Genomic DNA, 18,831 nt, shown 5'->3' on the forward strand with positions numbered 1-18,831 from the left:
GAAGGAGCCTTCGAATAATTAAACACGCGAGTTTTATTGCAATGGTGATTAATTGTAAACACGTATCGCTTCGTTACATATTGGAGCATACAATATATTTCAAGTGTGTCTATATTATCGGTTTAAGAATAATCGATAAAGACGAAGAGGTCGCATCGAAACCTCGCTAACGAACCAGTCTCATATTTTATTCAAATCGTTTCAGTAGCAAAAGCCGTATCAGCCATTTGTCTCGTTACATGACGCATAAATAAACTGAAACGTTAACATTTACGATAATTTGTCGTAGATCGAACAATCGAAGCTCTTGCTCTTTTTTAAAAACTCCAATTCTGATTCGAATATAAATCAGTCGTAAAAATTATGCTTCCTCGAAGCTATCTAACAATATCAACTTATAACGTAACAACGAACTGGTTAACAATCTTATGATAATAATCCTTGCTGACAACCGTTCGTGTAATGATACAATCACTGAGAAGAATTCGAAATAAAAGAAAATTCTTCGATGTTTCCAAGAGAATCGAAATTTGCTGGTCGTGAAACGCTGGTCAGCAGGATCCGTAGTGCGTACCAAACGAAAAGATCTTCTGGATCGTCAGTGGTGCGCGGGATAATCGGCGAACCAGCTGAAGGCTCCGTTCGAGCCTGTTTGTCCACCGAAATCCACGTAATCCAGGACGTGGGTAGACCGTTCCGATCGTGGATTCTTGAGCTCCTCCCGAGGTGCACTAGGAGCTGGTACTGGCGCGTAAGCCTCGGTTTGCCGGGTGATCCTGGCCGTGGCTGGTAGCACCGGACTCAGCTCGATCACGTCGAACCCGTCCACGGGAATGGCGATGTAACGGCGTCCGGCCAAAGCACCGTAGATGCCGCATAAAAGAAGCAATGTTACCTTCTGGAAGAAGCGCAGAACGAGCGACGATGAAGGTTTACTCGCGACCATTTCAATTTAGAAGAGGGCGAGGATCGAGGTAATTCGTGTTTCAACTTTGTCATCCAATTCGTAGCAGTTAAGCAATTTTGTTGTAGATCGTTCGCGGTTGGCATCGATCCCGTCTAATTTGGAGCTTGTTTAAATTTTAATGACGAAGTTAAATTGCCCCCTTTCACGTGACTAATTGGGAGTAGAAAAATCTCTGGTGGAGAATTTTGATTATTATTATGTTTCGTCCTCGAGCGAAATTGTTCTGCGGTCTTTCAGCGACCAACTTCTAATTTTCGTTAAAACAGATTGAACGGTGTGCTGTTGACCATACATTTCACGGCACGTTAATTTTCAGCGTGTCAGGGAGTCCTTTTGAGACTAAAATAATCTCTTAATCAAGCGATTTTAGAGACCAGTAGGTAGCTCCAGTTCAAGAGCGTTTAACTGTTAAATCCTTGTCTTTAGAACGGTACCAAAAATCAGGAGGAAACGGTAAGAGTGATCGATCGAATATCCAGTCGTCGAACGTTAACTCTTCTAACATTCTGATTATTCTCTCGTTACTTTGCGCGACATGACTCCGGTGAAAAATTAAATCAATTTTGGGAACAATTGAATTCCGATCAATGGCACGAATTTCGACAAGGTTCTTCGAGACACGAACGCATGATTATTTAATATCCGAGCCGAAGGGATACGTGAAGAAAGGTCAAGGTAATGAAACGTAATTACGGAAAAAGCCACCCCTTGGGCAAACTCAACGGGAAGACTCCAATTAACTGTACTACTACTTTCTTGCTGCACGGTCTGAGGAAAATTAAAAAAAAAAGAGACAATCTCGACAATCAATGTTAGTACGCCCTGGATGGAAAACAGAATTTTAATTGCGACGTTAATTATCACTATATTTTTTTCTTGTTCTCGTTTTCCAAATAAAAGAATAACTTTCAATTTTTCGCAGCTCATCCCTTTTAAACGTCATCCAGCATATTTTGAGCCAATTTACAATTTTCCGATGTAATAATAATTCGGTTGAAACAAAATCTTCTCATTTCGTTGCATTTAAAAGCAATCTATTCTTTTCTTCGGCTATTCTGTATTACTAACGGACTTATACAATTTCCAAAAAGAGGAAATGGCTCGTTTAAGTCCGTCAAAATCGATGAAAGGCAATAAACGGTTTAATTAATTTGCCAGACGTCTTTAAAACGTCCCATCAATCATTATAATCGATCGTACACGTCCCGCTGGTTATTAGTTATTTCGTGACCGAGCAATTAACTCGTATTCGCAATTTAAGAGCACGATATCATCAATGTCGAACAACTTCATCCGGCGATTAGCAGTTGAGCTAATGGGGACCAATTAGACCGCGACCTACTGTTGCAAAAGCATCAGCCGGATGATTTATACGTTCTGCCAGACCGATCATTGTACGAAATTGAAGAAGGAAACAAACGAACGTATCGAAATGGTCCGAAGTGACGATGCTCAAATTTACGAGTGTGAAGGTACGTATCAAGGTACATAGGAAATTTTCTTTCTCTACAACTCGTAAATTGTAGACGAAAGGAAAGGAGTTAGAGGTCTCAGGGTCCACACGTACGACAGCCACGTCGATTGGGACGGTGGCTAGGTTTATGATACGGACGTGACCTACCGTAAAGCGACCAAAAGTAGACCCGATTTATACGAATAGCTCAAACGTAAAGTAACGTTGACGAGCAACAGTGAGTACTATCTGTCGAGAAACGAGAAATACGAAACGTCCGATCGCCTTTGACCTGATTCTGCTTATAGCAAAGGTCTCCAAGGCTCTCGAACGTAGCATCCACTTTTATTGCACACCTGACAGTCTACGGGACTTGCCGCTACCACCGACGCGATCAAGATCAGTTATATTCTTAGCGAAACGTCCCCAACCCCTTTCCAAAAGGGTGAACTTTAGTTTCGGATAATATCAATCACTTTGCAGCTCCCATTGTAACGTAAACCGACTCTAAAATAGCCAATGCAAGTAGGTCGCTTGAAATATCTTCCGTGTAACATCTTAAATATCGAAATTTATAAGTGTTAGTATAGATAGCTTCGTAGCGAGAAATTTTCATTGAAAAACAGACGCTACTTGATAACACTGTTTCGTTTTCCCAGAGATTCGAATCGATTTGTATTATCGTTTTTCCAATGATTTACAGAAAAATTCGTGTAAACGTGAAAAGCTACCGGAGGTAACGCGTTTAGGGACCGGAAGAATGACAAATTTACCAAATGATTCATCCTTGGGCTAGCTCTGGTTGTCACGCCGGCTGTTTAGATATTCGTCGCACTGTTCAGAGAACGCTGGGTTCGCGACGTTTTATACGGTTTCGCTTGGCCGCAGCTTTCTCGTTTTTCCCGATCGCCGAGCCCCAGCCCGGTTTCCAGGGGACGGCGATCACTCCCGGCACTTCTTTGCCCGCAGTTTACCCCATTCTTGCCAAATTCTGCTGCTCGCGAGTCGCGAACATTTTTTTCGGAGAACTGTTTCCTCTTTTTCATTTCGCGTTAATTTTACGAAATTGTCAAGCCTCTCAGAGAGCATTTCACTGGAAGCCAAGGTTGGCATTGTTAGAGTACTACTTCTATCGATAAAGATCTAGTGATTAAATAAGATATAAAGCTCGTGCGAAAGAATCTTAGTAACAGTTCTGCGGCTAGTATTCTATGCTCGCTCATATCGACGATGAACGTTCGTGTTCGAGGATTAATCGCGAGATTGCTCGGTCAGATTTCTAACCGAGCAGCTACAACGGACGCTCCGTAAAAGCGGATACGGTTTCTCGGGGCTGTATCGGATGAGCAAGTTCTCTACTCACTGTTCCAGCGCAGCAACTTCCGATATCGTACTTTCCTCGTCCTGTGGCCGTCGCTGCTGCCGCCGCTGTTCGCCGAAGGCTTTGTCCCCTGTTTTTTGCGGTCGTCCGCACGGTTCCGACTTTTACCCGTGGATAAGAAGCTCCGAAAAATCGCCGCTCTTGTATCACGGTGCCGTAATCCGAGAAAGCAGCGGGCGCGATGGATAAAGTGAAAGGAAACGACTGTTTAGGCCCGTTACGCACTGCCGGCTAATTGCCGGCGACTAAAAACCAAAGGTGGAGAAATACGGATAGCGTATCGACACTTCTCCTTTTCCCCCTTCTACTTTCTTCTTTTGTTAATCGATCTATGGGTCACGACTATCGGTATTTGTCCACCTCCAGAGATTGGTCGAGTCTCAGGGTTCCATACGAGAGGACTTAAAACAGAAAAAAGTAGCTAGTTAATTAATAGCTCGTTGAACGATCATTTTATTCGCAATAATCTTACTTCGCGTCTGTTCGTGTACAGTTTCGGTTCGGATCAATCATGTCCCTCGTAATATCACGGTCCTGCTTTGAACAGGCGCCAGAGCTGAATAAACGTTTTACGCGTGTTCGACACGCGCTACTATCGAATGAAACGAGCAGCTTCTGCGAACATTTTCAGATCCTTTGTACCGTCAGGCCTAACGCTGGACGCGTCTAATGGAAGCATTCGAGACGTTATATGGAACAGAGATTGGAAAACAATAGGATAAAACTAAAGAAGCAACAATGGCTTTAACATTTTAAGGTACAATAGAATCGGTCGTTCCCACTATTAAGTAACGAATCGTGTCGCGTTTGACAACTGTTATTAGGTTGATGGGAAATAAATGGTTGAATTGAAGCACGTTCAAGATTATCGTATCGTTCGAGGAACAGCCAACGATTTTTAATTATTCGTGTATAGAACACCGTAGTACATCTTTACGTTCGTGCATTTGGAGCACAATTTTTCAGACTGCAAAAATAAAATAAATAAAGTACGTTTTGTATGTCTTAACAAAAAATAATATTTGATATTCTAACATTTATTTATTCATTTCCCATTAATCTAATACGAGAGCGATCTTAACTAATTCACCGATTATTTTATAAAAATAGAACGATCTACGTGGCTTTCCGTAATCTTTATACATCTTCTAATACTTATGTTCGTTTCTTATGTACTAGGTATTATGTACGTATAGATTTCGGTGAAACTAACTATGCACGAAGCAGTTTAAGGCACACGGTTCCTTAATCTTGAGCATACTTTAAATATAGCATGAAAGAAACGATGCATGATTGAAAGAGTAGCGCTACGTGACTATTTGGAAGAAGAGTGAGAAAGGGTGTCTCTCTTTCCCTTATCGTGCTTCATGTAACAACTGCTATTATACTGCCTAGTCTCTGTCATCTTAAAGCCCTTATCATTCTTCCCATATCGCATACGTTTTTCTCCAAAGCGTGTGAAAACAATTCTATTTCAATCGGGCGGATTTTGATTAATCAATATGGCAAAGTCGATATATAAAACGTACAAGACATGGTGCTCCGTATGGCAGGCACGACGCAATAAAAGTGTAATTAATAAAATAGTTAAAGTATCGTTCGCAAATTAAATAGTTCAGCAAAAATAGTACAATCAAAATGGCAGAGACAATACTTTGCAAGAAGTTTAACTTAATCTTTTTGCCTTAACAACAATAATAATAATAATAATAATAATAGCAATAAAATATAACTACTTCTACGATTTGTTTAACAACAACGAGATTCTTCGACTATTTTCAAAAGCATCCCCGCAAGCTTTCCTCTCAGATTCGATCTCCTTGATACATATAAAAACTGTTACCACTCTACTTAGCAAAAATTCCTCTTTCGCAGTTCTCTGTAAAAGTACTGAGGTATTCGAAGAATGCATCGGTAACAGGATAAGAAGCGTATCTTTCTCGAATGAAACAAAACATTGCCAACGGAATTCCAAAAAGAAGCGCACAGGCGAAAGGGGTTAAAAATCGTTGTCTACGCCTATTCTACGTTGTTCCTGTTCTTTTTTTTTATCGAGATGAACCAATGTTCGTTGCAGCTGTTCAAAAACTTATATCCTATCAGAGATGTCTACGAGGCTAAAGAAAGGGTAGAGAAGCGTAAAACTTGATGGGAAAAAGTATGGCTGGTTCGTTCGATTTACCCCAGCTCCAGCTCGTCCGAATCATCCGAAAGATCGCTCTCGTAGCCAGCCGGCGCGATCCGCGAGGATCTGTCGACTTTCAGCTGAGAATTCCGGGATTTCCCGTATTGATTCCTATCTCCGTTTCGCAGATAATCGCCGCCGCCGTCCTCGCGTTGCGCTTTCCTCTCGGTCTCGATGAAACGGCTGCTCTCCTCCTTGACTGGCGTCACCAGATCGACCTCCTCGATCCGACCACTGGGTTTCTGGAAAGAAATCGATACAGGCGTTGCTAACGATGTGTCGTGAGGATTCAACGGTTAACCGCAGCCAGCCGTGTTTCTCGTGTTAACCACGGGCGAAGAAAATGGGAAAACTCCAACTCTCTACGCTCGATCCCGTTTTCTGCTTCAGGGAACGACACTCATTACTGCCGCGCAAACTGGAAACTTCGAAGTGTTCCGTCGAATTTTTTTTTCCTATTTAGGTCGCTCGTACAGGAGCCAAACTATTCGACTCTATGAAAATTACTGTTAAATACCAGTTGTATGCTCTGATATCACGTTTAGGAAATTCATATAAAATGAAATAATTGATAGTTAATAATTAATATCGAGTAGAACACTTGTGTACACCTTTACTTAAAGATCTGCTGAATTAGACGCACCTGTATTCAAATTTATTATTAGCAAGAAGTAGAAAGTATGTTCTATAGTACGAGATGTGTGACAAGTTATAATTTTAGAGGATTAAATGTGAACGCACTCACCTGTGGCGTCACCAGATTGATTTCTTCGGCTTGTAAACGCATTGACGCGTCGCTGGACGCTTCGAGATCTATGACCGACGTGTTTGCCGTGTCGATGTTCGAATCCGCTTTACGCGATACGTTTGCAGAGGTTTCAGGGCTGAAAGCTCGTTTCGCCAACGGCGAAGTAGAGGCGGGACTTGAAATAGTCGTGATCTCGTGACTGCGCGTGGATAGCGACAATGTCGAGGAGGCTGCTGACGATAGAGTCTCTTCTGGCTCAGCGAAGCCTTCGTTTATCAGCTCCTGACCGATATTGATGTCCTGCGTGAAGTAGAACAAAATAGCGCAAGTTATCAATTTATAAGATAAACTCGTAACAAATTTCAATTCCAATCTTCTCAATAATTTCATAAATTCTAGAGTCTCAGAATTTTGATTATTCCAATTTACATACTTTTATAAACGCGCACAATTTTTACGAATCGATCGTTTCGTTGATTATTAGCAAACGCTTGCAGTAAAGTACCTTGTCCTCGGTCTTATCGTAAAGATCGACGCAAGGAATCGGCGAGCCTTCGCGTCGGGATCTTCCATAGCTGAGTGCTCGTTCTTTATACCCTCGAACTTTGGCCACGAGGACTTTCCATTGGGCCAACCAAGTCAGCTCCGAGAACTTCTCGCAAGCTTCGCTGCTCCATTCGTTTTCCCTGAATCACACGCGGACAGAAACAAAATTGTTTACGTATAATTAATAATCGCAGATACGTTCGTCTGGCACTTAACGTGCGATTCGATTCTATCTTGTTCCGGGTTACGTTCCAAAATTATTTAATATTCATCGAGTTACAGATTGGACGAAATAATTCCCGAAGCAACGTTGGCAATTGCACGTCTAAGAATTGCGAAGTTACGCGGAGCATGGCATAATAAATACGTCAGCGAATTGGCAGCAAAGGGGGATCGTGAATTCGTCTGCATACGATTAGCATACTAGTATTACAATAAGTGCAACGTAACGCGTTATATATATATACGCGATCAACGAGAATTTATTCGCTTTGTATATTTTTTTTTTTTTTGCGCTCGATGCGCGAGTACGAGAGAATTCTATAAATGCATCTACACAATTCCGTCTCGTAGAATTCCTGTTTTCAGTATTCGACGATTCGGTAATTTTCCTCGCACTAATTTTATGCGTGCAGTGTAACCAAGCGAGGAAGCCAGATTGGACACAAACAGCATGCAAATATTTGCGTTTGAATGCGCATCGTTCACTCTGCTGTTGTTACATTACCTACGCGTCTAGACAATACGTCCCTGATTTACATTTTGTCGTTTAAGATCAACAGCTTGCGAATTTTTATCCTGAAAAAGCAACGCGCGACTCGGTCAGACGAAAGTAAAGAATGTAAGATCGTCGAGCTTAGACGGAACAGTCATCGAATCGATGACATTCGACTTCTCTCGCCGCTAATTAAAATTTATTTCGAGCCGCCTAAAAATAATATTTCACGTCAGTGCGGTTAGAACACTCTTTTTTTTCTTTTTACTAGTACCCCTCTCGACCGTTTCGCTTCCACCCCAATTATAAGCAACTTTCGCGTAACTACGATACTTTATGCAATTACCATTAACCTTGTTCCGTGTCCAGGATCCAACCCGAATTCGAGAGGGGCGATAGAGATATCGGCAGCACGCGAAACAAAGACCGTGTGCGTGAAGCACCCCCATTTACCGGGGCTTAAGCGGTTTCTTGTTCCATTTATAAACGGCGGAGCACAAGTGTATATACACGTGCGAGAAGATGAAGTGGACGATGAACATAGACCCCCGGTAATGGTCAGAGGGTCTCAGTCGTATCACGATCTTCGCGCTGAACAATATCCTCGGGCAACGTAAACAAACCAGCAACAAGAATCGATCGTCTTCATTTTGCTTAAGCTAAGATCGTTTCGGTACTTGAAGCGATGTGGAATTAACTCGTATTCACGAAACGCTTCAGACATCCTCGCTTTTTTTCTTCTACCACATAAAATTGACAACAGATAGAGACGATCGCGGGCGTCAAAATTGCATTTACAGTGAGTATTCCGAGGACAATGGGAATCAGTGGAACGTGTCGTATGTGAAGTCGCGAGTGCAGGGTGCAAAGTGAAACTCGTCCCTCGATTTCTGGCTGTTCTCGCCGGGGAACTGTTGCGCGCTCGACACCCTTTATGCCCGATATGCATTAACGGACATCATAATAGACGCGTGAGTTATACTTTAAGCAAGTGCGCATTTATTTCGCGGCTCTGCACGCTTCCGCGCGCCGCTCGTCGGTTTTCTAAGCGCGTGTAACAGTGTCAAGTGGCAGTTTCAGTGTTGGAAGAGAAAACGTTGCCCCGTTTGCTTTCAGCCAGCCGCTAAGGGAAGCTACGGGCGTGTTTTCTAGCCAGTGAATTTTAAAGCTGACCTCGCGCCGTGAATATTTAATATGCGTTATCCGTGAGAGCTGAACAGCACCATCGGAGGTGTCCCCGTTCAACAATACGTTTCTGTTGCGACGCGTGATTTAGGTCACACCGTTCATTCAGAGAAATTATTACGTAATGTATTATATTATTAGAACGAATATATTATTACGACTAATTAGCAATTAGTCGGATATTAATTACGTAATTACTATAGGAGATAAGTCTCGCACGGTAATTGCATTTAGATTGGTGGCATTATATAGACCTGGTTGCAAAAAGTATACGGAAGTGAAGTGTATTATGAAATGAAGACGTAATGATTACGCTTTTTATAGACTCGTCGTGTACGTAATGCGAATAGTCTTCGAGGTTGTCGGTTTCTTCGATTTAAGGACCATTGAACGTGGTTACTTAGTTAATTTTACCTTAAATTGCCAGGTGGTTTCGTTGCAACTCTAATTGCTACAAATATCTCTTCTTGGGCGTATTTGAGACACCACGGATCGTCATTTCAAATCTTAAAAACTCGTCGAGATTCAAAGGTGGATGGTATACGTGAATTTTTGAGATCGTGTTTGACCTCGTTCTGGCCAAGAGAGCTTCACTAATGCGTTTTTACTATTTTCGTGAAAATAAAGTGGAAATAATCATAGAAATTAAATGCTCGTCGATGCATGATTCATAGTAATTCGTTCAGTACACCTTCAGAGTACCATTTCACTCGTTCCCAGTTCATTGTCATTGTCAACGAGTTCAGGTTCTGCAGACTGTGCTCCAGATACCGAATGGAGGGGATGTATCGTTAAAATTTAACCGGGTAAACGCCAAGTCTAATTTAACCAAGCACCAAGTTCGCTCCAGTATTCCAAGCCCCTCTTTAAGAGGATATCTTCATTCCTTTCAAAATTTCAATTATTCAATTCAATCACTTTAGTTCAACCATTTGGATTAGCATTTAAATCCTGTGAATTTCAAGCGCAGTCCAAAAACGCAACGCAAAAATTCTGTTCGATCGTTGGACGTCACTGTTTCTACTATTTATCATATTAAGAAGAACAGAGTTAAATTCTAAGAGCAACCAAGGACAAAACCGTCCATCGTGCAACAGAAGAAACTGAAGAAACCGGTGTTCTCTGAACTCGTGGTTCTTGGAGCAACGAGAAATGAATAATACCATAAGTGACACGATGTTCTGGTAAAAGGCTAATTAGTTGAACGCGAGACATCCCCATCGCTGCCACGACGCGCGTTCCTCGAACGCCATCACCGGAAGCGAAGACGAAGACCCGGTCGCGCTGGAGGAATTCGAAAGCTGCTATTAAAACGCGTGAAGCAGGAGGAAATCGACCTAGAAAACGTTTACAGCTTGAATGAGGCGAGTATCCTGCGAAAGGCTCTCCCTAACGAAGCTTCGGTTCATCCTGTGTGAAAGGATGCCTTTGAGGGTAGCGCGATGAAAGATCGCGTCGCGTTAGCATTTTCTGCGAACGCGAGAGGAGCGCACAAACTTCCCCAGTATTTTTAATGCGTGAATTCGAAGGGTCGCGTTAAAGCACTGCTACGAATGCCTGCCGGTGGTTTACAAAGCGCAACGGGGTGGTTCTGTGGAGAAAAGTACGTTGGCTGGCTGGATAACCATTTTAAACCGACAGTCAGAGAGTATCAACTCGCAGGGATGCGAGGAGAAAGTACATTTGTTCATCCAGATTGGAAACTTAGATATCTCTACTCGAGGATAGATTGGACGATGAGAATATTGAAATTGCGTTTCTCTCTAAGAACTCGACGTCCACAAGATAACCTATGAATATCATAATCATTAAGGTCAAATTGTCTTTTCGGTATAAAATGTTGAGGACATTCTTCTGTTGTTGTGGATCAGCAGAGTCCTATGCTGATTGTGATATACACGATTATATCGACATTCTGGCTGGAAATAAAACATGCGCAAATGAGAGACAAATGGGTGCGGCTTGCAGGAAATAAATTAATTAGCGACAGACGATCGGGTGGAGGGGAAAAGGGAGGAGAAGAAACCGACGCTGCATTGGAAGATATGCATACGTTAGAGGCATTTACAGAGACATCGATAAGTGTATGAGAGATTAAAGACTGGTTCTTGTATTGCGAAGAAAAAGAAAGCAAGGATCCTGTTGCTGAAGATGCAAACGAAGTAGTATGGAAAAAGAAGAATGTTTTCCTTGGGCGAAACAACAGGAAGATTTCATACATTCCTATGCAAAAATTATGAATGATTATTTCGATCAAAATAAAAGATAAAAACATTTTAACGGGATAACTTCGAGAAATGAGAAATGATGATCGATTTGAATTGCGTAGAAGCTTCACACGTGGATCCGAGATCAGTCGAATTTAGCTAGGAATAAATATAAATCATTCTCACCCTCTCTACAAATCATTTGTGTGAACGTAACATTGTTTATAAAATTACTCATGAATCACACATCTGTCGAGCATTTTGCCAAAATTATAAACTCGTACTCGTTCTTTTCATTGGATTCAACCAATAATGCGAGGAATACTGTCCAAATAACTGTCATAGAATATAGAAACAAGCAAGGAACCTCGAAATCTCGAGTAATTATAAAATGATTCGTTTCACCGATGAAAGCTATGATTCGAAAGCTGTCGTATCAGGGAGAATCGAAATAGAAAGCATTCCGGAGTGGTCTGCGGGTTTTTGGCAACGAGGTACTCATCGGTTTCGCCCTCGAAAGCCGTCGTGTCGCGTGTAACCGAAGACCGTTGGGCACCGCGGTAACTCCAACTCGAAAACCATCGTGTGTGCATTACTTCGAGGTTGCGCCGGTGATTAGCTGTTTCTAGGCACGCGATGCAAGCCACGGTATTCAGTCAGATTGATTAAATTCGCATTCGACTGCTACCCGTGCACCGGAATCTATCCCCATTCTGATCATTCGGGGCATTGCGAAGATGCTTCGATTTTTCTCCCGCCTAGCAACTTCCATTCGACATCCATGGACGCCCACGAAGAACAGCTGGAACGACATTGCAACGGTTCGCGTGTTGGAACTTTAGAAATCCGGGGAAACTTCGAAACTGGGAATTATTCGGAAAATTCGAATTTTAGAGGATCTGGGCTATTTCTCAAGTCCGTGGATTTATCCTGTACATCTCTTTTACTAATTGCCTCTTGATGTCACGATTTTTCTATCCCTTGTTTTACTTCTGAAAAAGAGGAAATGAAGTCGATATTTCTATTACGTCAAACTATTCAATAGGGCTTTTTCCACATGGATGAGTTCAAAGCTGAATGCAATAAAAATCAGCAAATGAAATAAATGGAATGCAGGTCAATACGGTGGCTTTAATCGTTCTATCTTTGCGTTTTCAATTAAAATCGCGGTAATACCGTACAGAAATAGTACCGCCAACAGACACGAACTTCTATAATTGATATTCAATCAATTGTAGCAGTAATTGCAATCGCATCGAAATCGTCTTGCGTCCTTATTGATCCCATTTGCACAATTGCTATTTCGATAGCCTGAATTAACATTCAATTTCGTTCGTGGACTCGTACAATCTTGAATTTAACTTGATTAATCGCAATCAGAACTACTCAATGGAAAACCAATTAAACTTCCGTGTCTCGTTAAATTGTAAAGTGCTAGAAATTTGTTTCTCGTTCTTTTCAACACCAATTAAACCCTTTAATAAACAATTCCAAATAATGTCTACGCTGAGATTTTAATAACAATTGGTGTTACGAGTCAAAAGGAAAATTTTGCGACAGAATCTATGAGCAAGCCAGTTTAAAAATACTATTGATATTGACAACAACTTCAAAGCTTATACAATCTGTTTGCCCCTTTGTTTGTTTCCCAGTATTTGCCAATTTGTTTACGCGGAAGAAAACACGAGATTTTTAACAAAAGGTTCGCAAAAATTATACACGTGCCGCGAGGAACCCCCCGTTAAATAAAGATAAATTTAAGATCGAAAACTGGCCGCCCGCCAAACGTGTGCACACGCGTGTCCAACGGTGAACTTCCGATTTATGCGGCAAACTTTGTCCGTGCACGAGGTATAACAATCGGCAAAGCGTTTTGCGCACTTTCACGAGGCGTTATCGTGACCGTGCAACCCGCAATTATACCGCGTCACGAGATTTACCATTGCCCGTAGACAGATCCAAAGTGAACCGCGAAATGGAGCAAACGAAAAAGATTTGCGACAGACATTGATGAAATTGAAACGCAAACGTGTGAAAATAAAATTTAAACAATTACTAAATTTACTTCGATCGATGCACAGTTAATGATTAATCGTATCTGATTTATTCTAGTATACGTTAAGCATCCCATAATGGAGTTACTGGTACCAACAGTCTCAGACGTTGTGTTTAAATACACATGGCCCATTCCAAACTACAAGAAGACTGTTCTAAAGAAGAAATCTATCGATAGTCCGCCGTTCGACGTAAACGTAAACGGTATGCGGAGTACGTGGAATTTGTCCATCAGATTCTGGAAAAAACCTGACGGTAAGAGGAACGATTAGTAATGGTGAACTTGTATCAATCTTTTATCGTCTCACTCGTGTTTTACTATTTCCGCGCGACTTAATTCCTCCGCGTTCGAATCGAACGCAGGACAATACGAGCTGTTCTCGACCTTATCGTGCCATTTGGGGACTCAACGCTTTTTTTCATCCTTTTTTTTTCTCTCCATTCGGAACAATCATCGATATCGACTTTATTAAAGAAAAGAATGGTCTGCTGTTTGGTAACAGGCAAAAGAATGATAAACCCGGTGGTATTGTGCCTGAACATGTTGAACTGCGCGGTAGATGAAGCGGAACAAGCGAAGATACGATTTCAGTTCGCTGTTTTCAATGCGGACGTTAAATACTGGGAGTACTGTCACGTTAGCAGGACAATACTCGAGCTGAAATCGTACAGGGACATAATTTCCTTGGGCTACAGAGACTTGTCCATCGTCGACAGGCATTTAAAGAAAAACGGAGAGGTGGTACTATTGGTTAAAATACAGATAATCCAATACGAAAGCGAGAAACACAGCTTATCACAAGTAAGCGTTTATATAGCAACGATATACGTGTAATTGAAATTGCGTAGGCCTTTGTCTCAATGAATATCGATAATTGAACGTGTTATAGGACATGGCAAGATTGTTGAAGCATCCATATAGCGCAGATACTAAATTAATTTGCGGGGAAACGGGTAGCACGGAAATTCCAGTTCACAGTAGCGTTTTGGCTGCTCGTAGCAATGTTTTAGCTGAGATGATCACACCCTGCAAGGAACTTAACGAGAGGAAAAACTTGAAGGCGGATACCGCAGAAGATAAAATATCGGACGCACGGGATCCGCAGGAAGAAAACGTGATGGACAAAGAAAACAGACGGTCCAAAGTACGTGCCAGACGTTACTCCCTACCAATGTTGCAGAATGTTCGAATGAACTTGTTTTGAACTTAAAAAACAACAATCTAACGAATCTAGATTTTGACAATATCTGTTGCAGCTTCAACATTAACATTAAATTTATTTTACTATAAACGTTTGATTTTTAACGTAATAATTCTTTTATGCTCGTTTGATGCTGTTATGATTTTCTAGACTTGTAGCGTGGTTTTTTGTTAACTGCTGTGTTATGAGTTTTTAAATTACTTTTAAGTTTTATGTTAACTAAAATAACTCTGCAATCAATTATGAAAGTATGTAATTTTTCGTGTGCCATGATAATTTTCTTTATACGAGGGATATAATTACCAATAGAGTTTGCTAATCTCACGAGTAAGTATTCAGTATTGTTTCCTACTATATTTTTATCAATGATTGAGTTTGAATAACATTTCATTTGAAATGTTTTAGAATCGTTACGCATTTTCTCTGAAATTGTTGGATCTCGATAAAGACGTGACAGAGGAATTGTTGCGATACATATACAGTGATCACGTTGATAACTTGGATCATTTCGCGCCGCAACTTCTGTCTTTGGCTGATCGTTTCTGTCTACCAGGTACAGTAGTAAAAGTCTTTGGTGTGTAGTAATCTCGATAAACGAAACCGTTGGTAATTATATTTTAGGATTAAAGGAGCTTTGTGAAAGAAATCTCATTGAAACGATAACTCCAGAAACTATAGCAAGCAGACTCTTAGTTGCGGATGAATTTGGATGCTATGCCCTTAAAAGGGCAAGTTTAGCATATTGTGAGGAAAATATAACAGTGCTCAACAAAAGTTTAGCATGGAAAATGATGGAGCAAGTAAATCCAGATTTGTTCAATGAAGTTTGTGATGGTATTGGCAGTTCGAGATCGAGTAATATGGACGATAGTGAATTAAGCAATTGACGTTTCTTTTCACATATGTATACATTAATAATTAATTTTAAATTCTTATAAATCATTGTCAATGGTATCGTATTTAAAAAAAAAAAATAGAAATATTCATCATTTATGACAGTGATTTTATAGAAACTCTAAGTACTTATAGAGCCTCATTAAAAATGTACAATTCCCGGGATTAATTTTAATAAATAATATTTTTATAAATTTCAGTATACTTCAGTATACTTTACTATTCATTTTTGTATTTAATTAATTTATCTAGAAATTGACTTACCGCGGTTTAATGTTGGCTAACGAACACTCGATCGCTTGCAATCTTAAGCTGAGAAAATCCGTACGAAGCTCCAATATAGAATCGAGTTGGACTGTTTCGTGGTCTCCGTAGTCCACAAAGTAAACATCGCATTGGCCATATTCAGGTGTGGAAATAACTTCTGCTCTGTACCATTGTTCATCAAAACTAAATTTTGCGGCGACTATTTGGCCCAATGTTATCTAAAATGAAATAAAAAAATATAACTCAATGATGATCGACAAGTTGCGTAATAAAAGTAATATAGTAGGATAAATATAAAAGATAGTGAAATATTTACATTTCTTAACATATGCAATTCATGATTTTGTTCATCATTGTAATACGCAGTCATCTCTGATACTAATTTATCAAGAGCTGTAGTTCCAGGACCAACAACTTGAACCCAGAATTGACTAGGATTTTCCATTGCAGATACATATATTTCCATTAGTCCATCAGAAACTGAGAATAAAAATAATTTAGAAATATATAAAATATTCATATAATAAAAATGTTATTTCTGTTTTATATACCTTGTAGTGGTAAAGATTCACTTGTTTGAACTTGTTCAGATGCATTGACCTTAGTATTGCGAGGAGACAATTTGCCCCTTGGAAGTCTTGAAGCAGAAGAAGCTTCTAATTGTGTTCGTGCATTCTTCTCTTCGCGAACTTTCTCTTCAATTTGTGACAAAGCTGCAGCAATTTGTTCAGCCGTACCTTTTATAATGATTTTCCTTTCCGCATCTGTAAAACACTAGCAGCAGTTATTAAGATTTAAGATAGAAAATATGAGGCATGATAATGTACATGAAAAATATACATACTTGGATCATAAGGTACATAACCACTTTCAACGGTTACTTTTGCACTTGATATCGTTTGAATCTGTTGTATTGTTTCACCGCCTCTTCCTATTATCCTTCCACATGCTTTTTGTGGTACGTACATTTCATATGTTTCAATTATAGGCTGGTTCTGAATTAAAGATTTTATCATTTCTTCTGCTAACTGTGCACTCTCATAATTTCCACAAATGATACAAATACGATCTAGAGATTCGATGTTATCCTGTTTAAAATGTATTTGTGTTCCTGTTTTATTCTGTATATCTTTTATCATTGAACCATTCCTTCCAATAATAACTGGTACAAACTGCCTAGGCACTTTGCATTCCAAGGTGGTCCGTTTTGAAATTTCAATGTTACTTCTTCGAGATGCATTGTCTTCTTCATCCTATTTAATTTAAAAAGTAGTTGAAGTAAAGTATCTCGATTAAGAAGTGTACAAATTTACACGTTTTACAGAGCCTTACCTTTTTGTACAATACATATAATACAGCAATGCCAACACTTGTTAGAGATAAGCCAAGTAAAACTGGTAATGTAAAGTGTCGTGACACCCACTTCATTTTATTGTTTCAGCGTTGGAAACACGTTGTCTGCTTCGTATTTTTTATTTCTATATTAAACAATTCAATGTTAAACGTAGAACATGCCTTGCGGTTGTTATGAAAGTGATACTTTGTAACCTCGAAGGTTTCGTGTAAGTCATTTATGGCGCGAATTACAAAGGAGCTTATAAGATGATGTAAAAATTTAAATATATATTTCCAGTGATTTCCAATAAACACCCGTCGGTGTATTTTATTCGTCTATGAATATCGACGAATTTTTAGGTTTGGATTGACAATTTTATTTTTAAAACTGTATCATTGCCAACACTGGCACTAGAACGTATTTCAGGTAACTGTGTGTTTATAATAAATTAATAAATACAAATTATTTTCATAACAGCTTCATTTTGTACCACTATTTCTTGCGTTAACCATAGAAAGGAAAACGTTAAGGTATATTTTTAAATTGAATAGTATTGTAAACCCTAATATTCTCGTCTGTTATATTGGTACCAATTCAAAGAATAACATGACATAGGCATCAAGATTAGATGGCTAGAAGTAAATCTATGAAATCATCATACAGGTGAAAAAATTATTTATCTGCATCAGAAGTTATAAACCACAATCTTTAAACTGATTGGTCGCATTGGAAGTGTATTACAATCGTTTGTGCTGTCGAGAATTTTCAATTTGCCACCAAAAGTAATACAAATATATATATTTATTCCACGTGGCGCCATCTCTTCGAAAAGTGCTCAAACTTATCGCACATCGTTATCGACAGCGCAGTAAACTAGTGAAAACTGGTGGCGCCATCTATACGAAGAAAATTGAAACTAATTTTCTACCAACTTGGACACTTTGTGGAGAGATGGCGTCACTTGGTCTAAGGACATGACTTCCCTTTCTCTCCTGTCTCTCTCATTCTCATATATGTACATATATAAAGCAATACAGTACTAGTATCGTTTCCATACCATCTTGCCGTGTGTTGTCAGGGTATATTTATATTAAATAAATAACTACAAATTATTTACGTAATTACTTTGTTTTGTACCACCATTTGTTACGTTAACCATAGAAAGGAAAACGTTAAGGTATATTTTTAAATTGTATTGCATTGTAAATTATAATTTCTCATATTGGTACTTATAAGTACCAAGTTGCTACTATGCACTTGCAACAAGTTTAATCTATCAATATCACTTCGATAGAGATATGATACTATATAAGATAAGTATACATTTTTGATGTGTAAACCAATATATGTACAGTGAAAGTAATTCAACTTTTAATATATTGTTGTAGCACATTTGATATATACCTTACTGAACTGTACTCATATTTTATAAAATTTATGGAAATATCTGTATATCCATATCCACATATAATATAAGCATAATACGTAACAAGACGTAGGTACGCATAATCCGTTTGTAAGTTGAAATATTCGATCAAAGTATTAGTGTCTAGTAAGTAAGTGGTTTGTAAATGATTTGCACTGTCTGTCCAAATGAAATACATAACAGGATACTGTGGTTAATGTCCGAAATTGTCACATTTTAATCCTTCCTGTTATTTAAAGTGCATAACAAATTTTCAGCTATTGT

At 39.5% G+C, this 18,831-nt stretch overlaps 2 protein-coding genes across 5 annotated transcripts; one reads left to right on the forward strand and one right to left on the reverse strand.

Annotated features, from left to right (window-relative positions):
* Positions 1-593: 593 nt before the first annotated feature.
* On the reverse strand, positions 594-17,577 carry Papi (tudor and KH domain containing protein papi). Of its 4 annotated transcripts, none has more exons than XM_076898558.1 (11): positions 17,456-17,577; positions 17,138-17,283; positions 16,650-17,058; positions 16,357-16,569; positions 16,122-16,285; positions 15,803-16,023; positions 7,240-7,420; positions 6,732-7,034; positions 5,984-6,228; positions 3,784-3,941; positions 594-898 (listed from the first exon to the last, which is right to left on the reverse strand). In XM_076898558.1, exons 2-11 carry the CDS (start codon positions 17,231-17,233, stop codon positions 732-734), a joined length of 2,157 nt encoding a protein of 718 aa, XP_076754673.1. In that variant the 5' UTR covers positions 17,234-17,283; positions 17,456-17,577; the 3' UTR covers positions 594-731. The 4 variants fall into 4 exon arrangements, with proteins under 4 accessions (XP_076754673.1, XP_076754674.1, XP_076754676.1 ...); XM_076898559.1 differs by lacking the exon at positions 17,456-17,577 and adding an exon at positions 17,346-17,364; XM_076898561.1 differs by lacking the exons at positions 3,784-3,941; positions 17,456-17,577 and having other exon boundaries at positions 757-898; positions 17,138-17,445.
* Positions 13,475-15,737, forward strand: LOC143425616 (TD and POZ domain-containing protein 2). The gene is made up of 5 exons (XM_076898562.1): positions 13,475-13,697; positions 13,946-14,244; positions 14,333-14,587; positions 15,050-15,197; positions 15,266-15,737. Exons 1-5 carry the CDS (start codon positions 13,520-13,522, stop codon positions 15,529-15,531), a joined length of 1,146 nt encoding a protein of 381 aa, XP_076754677.1. The 5' UTR covers positions 13,475-13,519; the 3' UTR covers positions 15,532-15,737.
* Positions 17,578-18,831: the final 1,254 nt, after the last annotated feature.

This window comes from Xylocopa sonorina, chromosome 7, assembly GCF_050948175.1.
Source record: "Xylocopa sonorina isolate GNS202 chromosome 7, iyXylSono1_principal, whole genome shotgun sequence".
Taxonomy (NCBI): domain Eukaryota; kingdom Metazoa; phylum Arthropoda; class Insecta; order Hymenoptera; family Apidae; genus Xylocopa; species Xylocopa sonorina.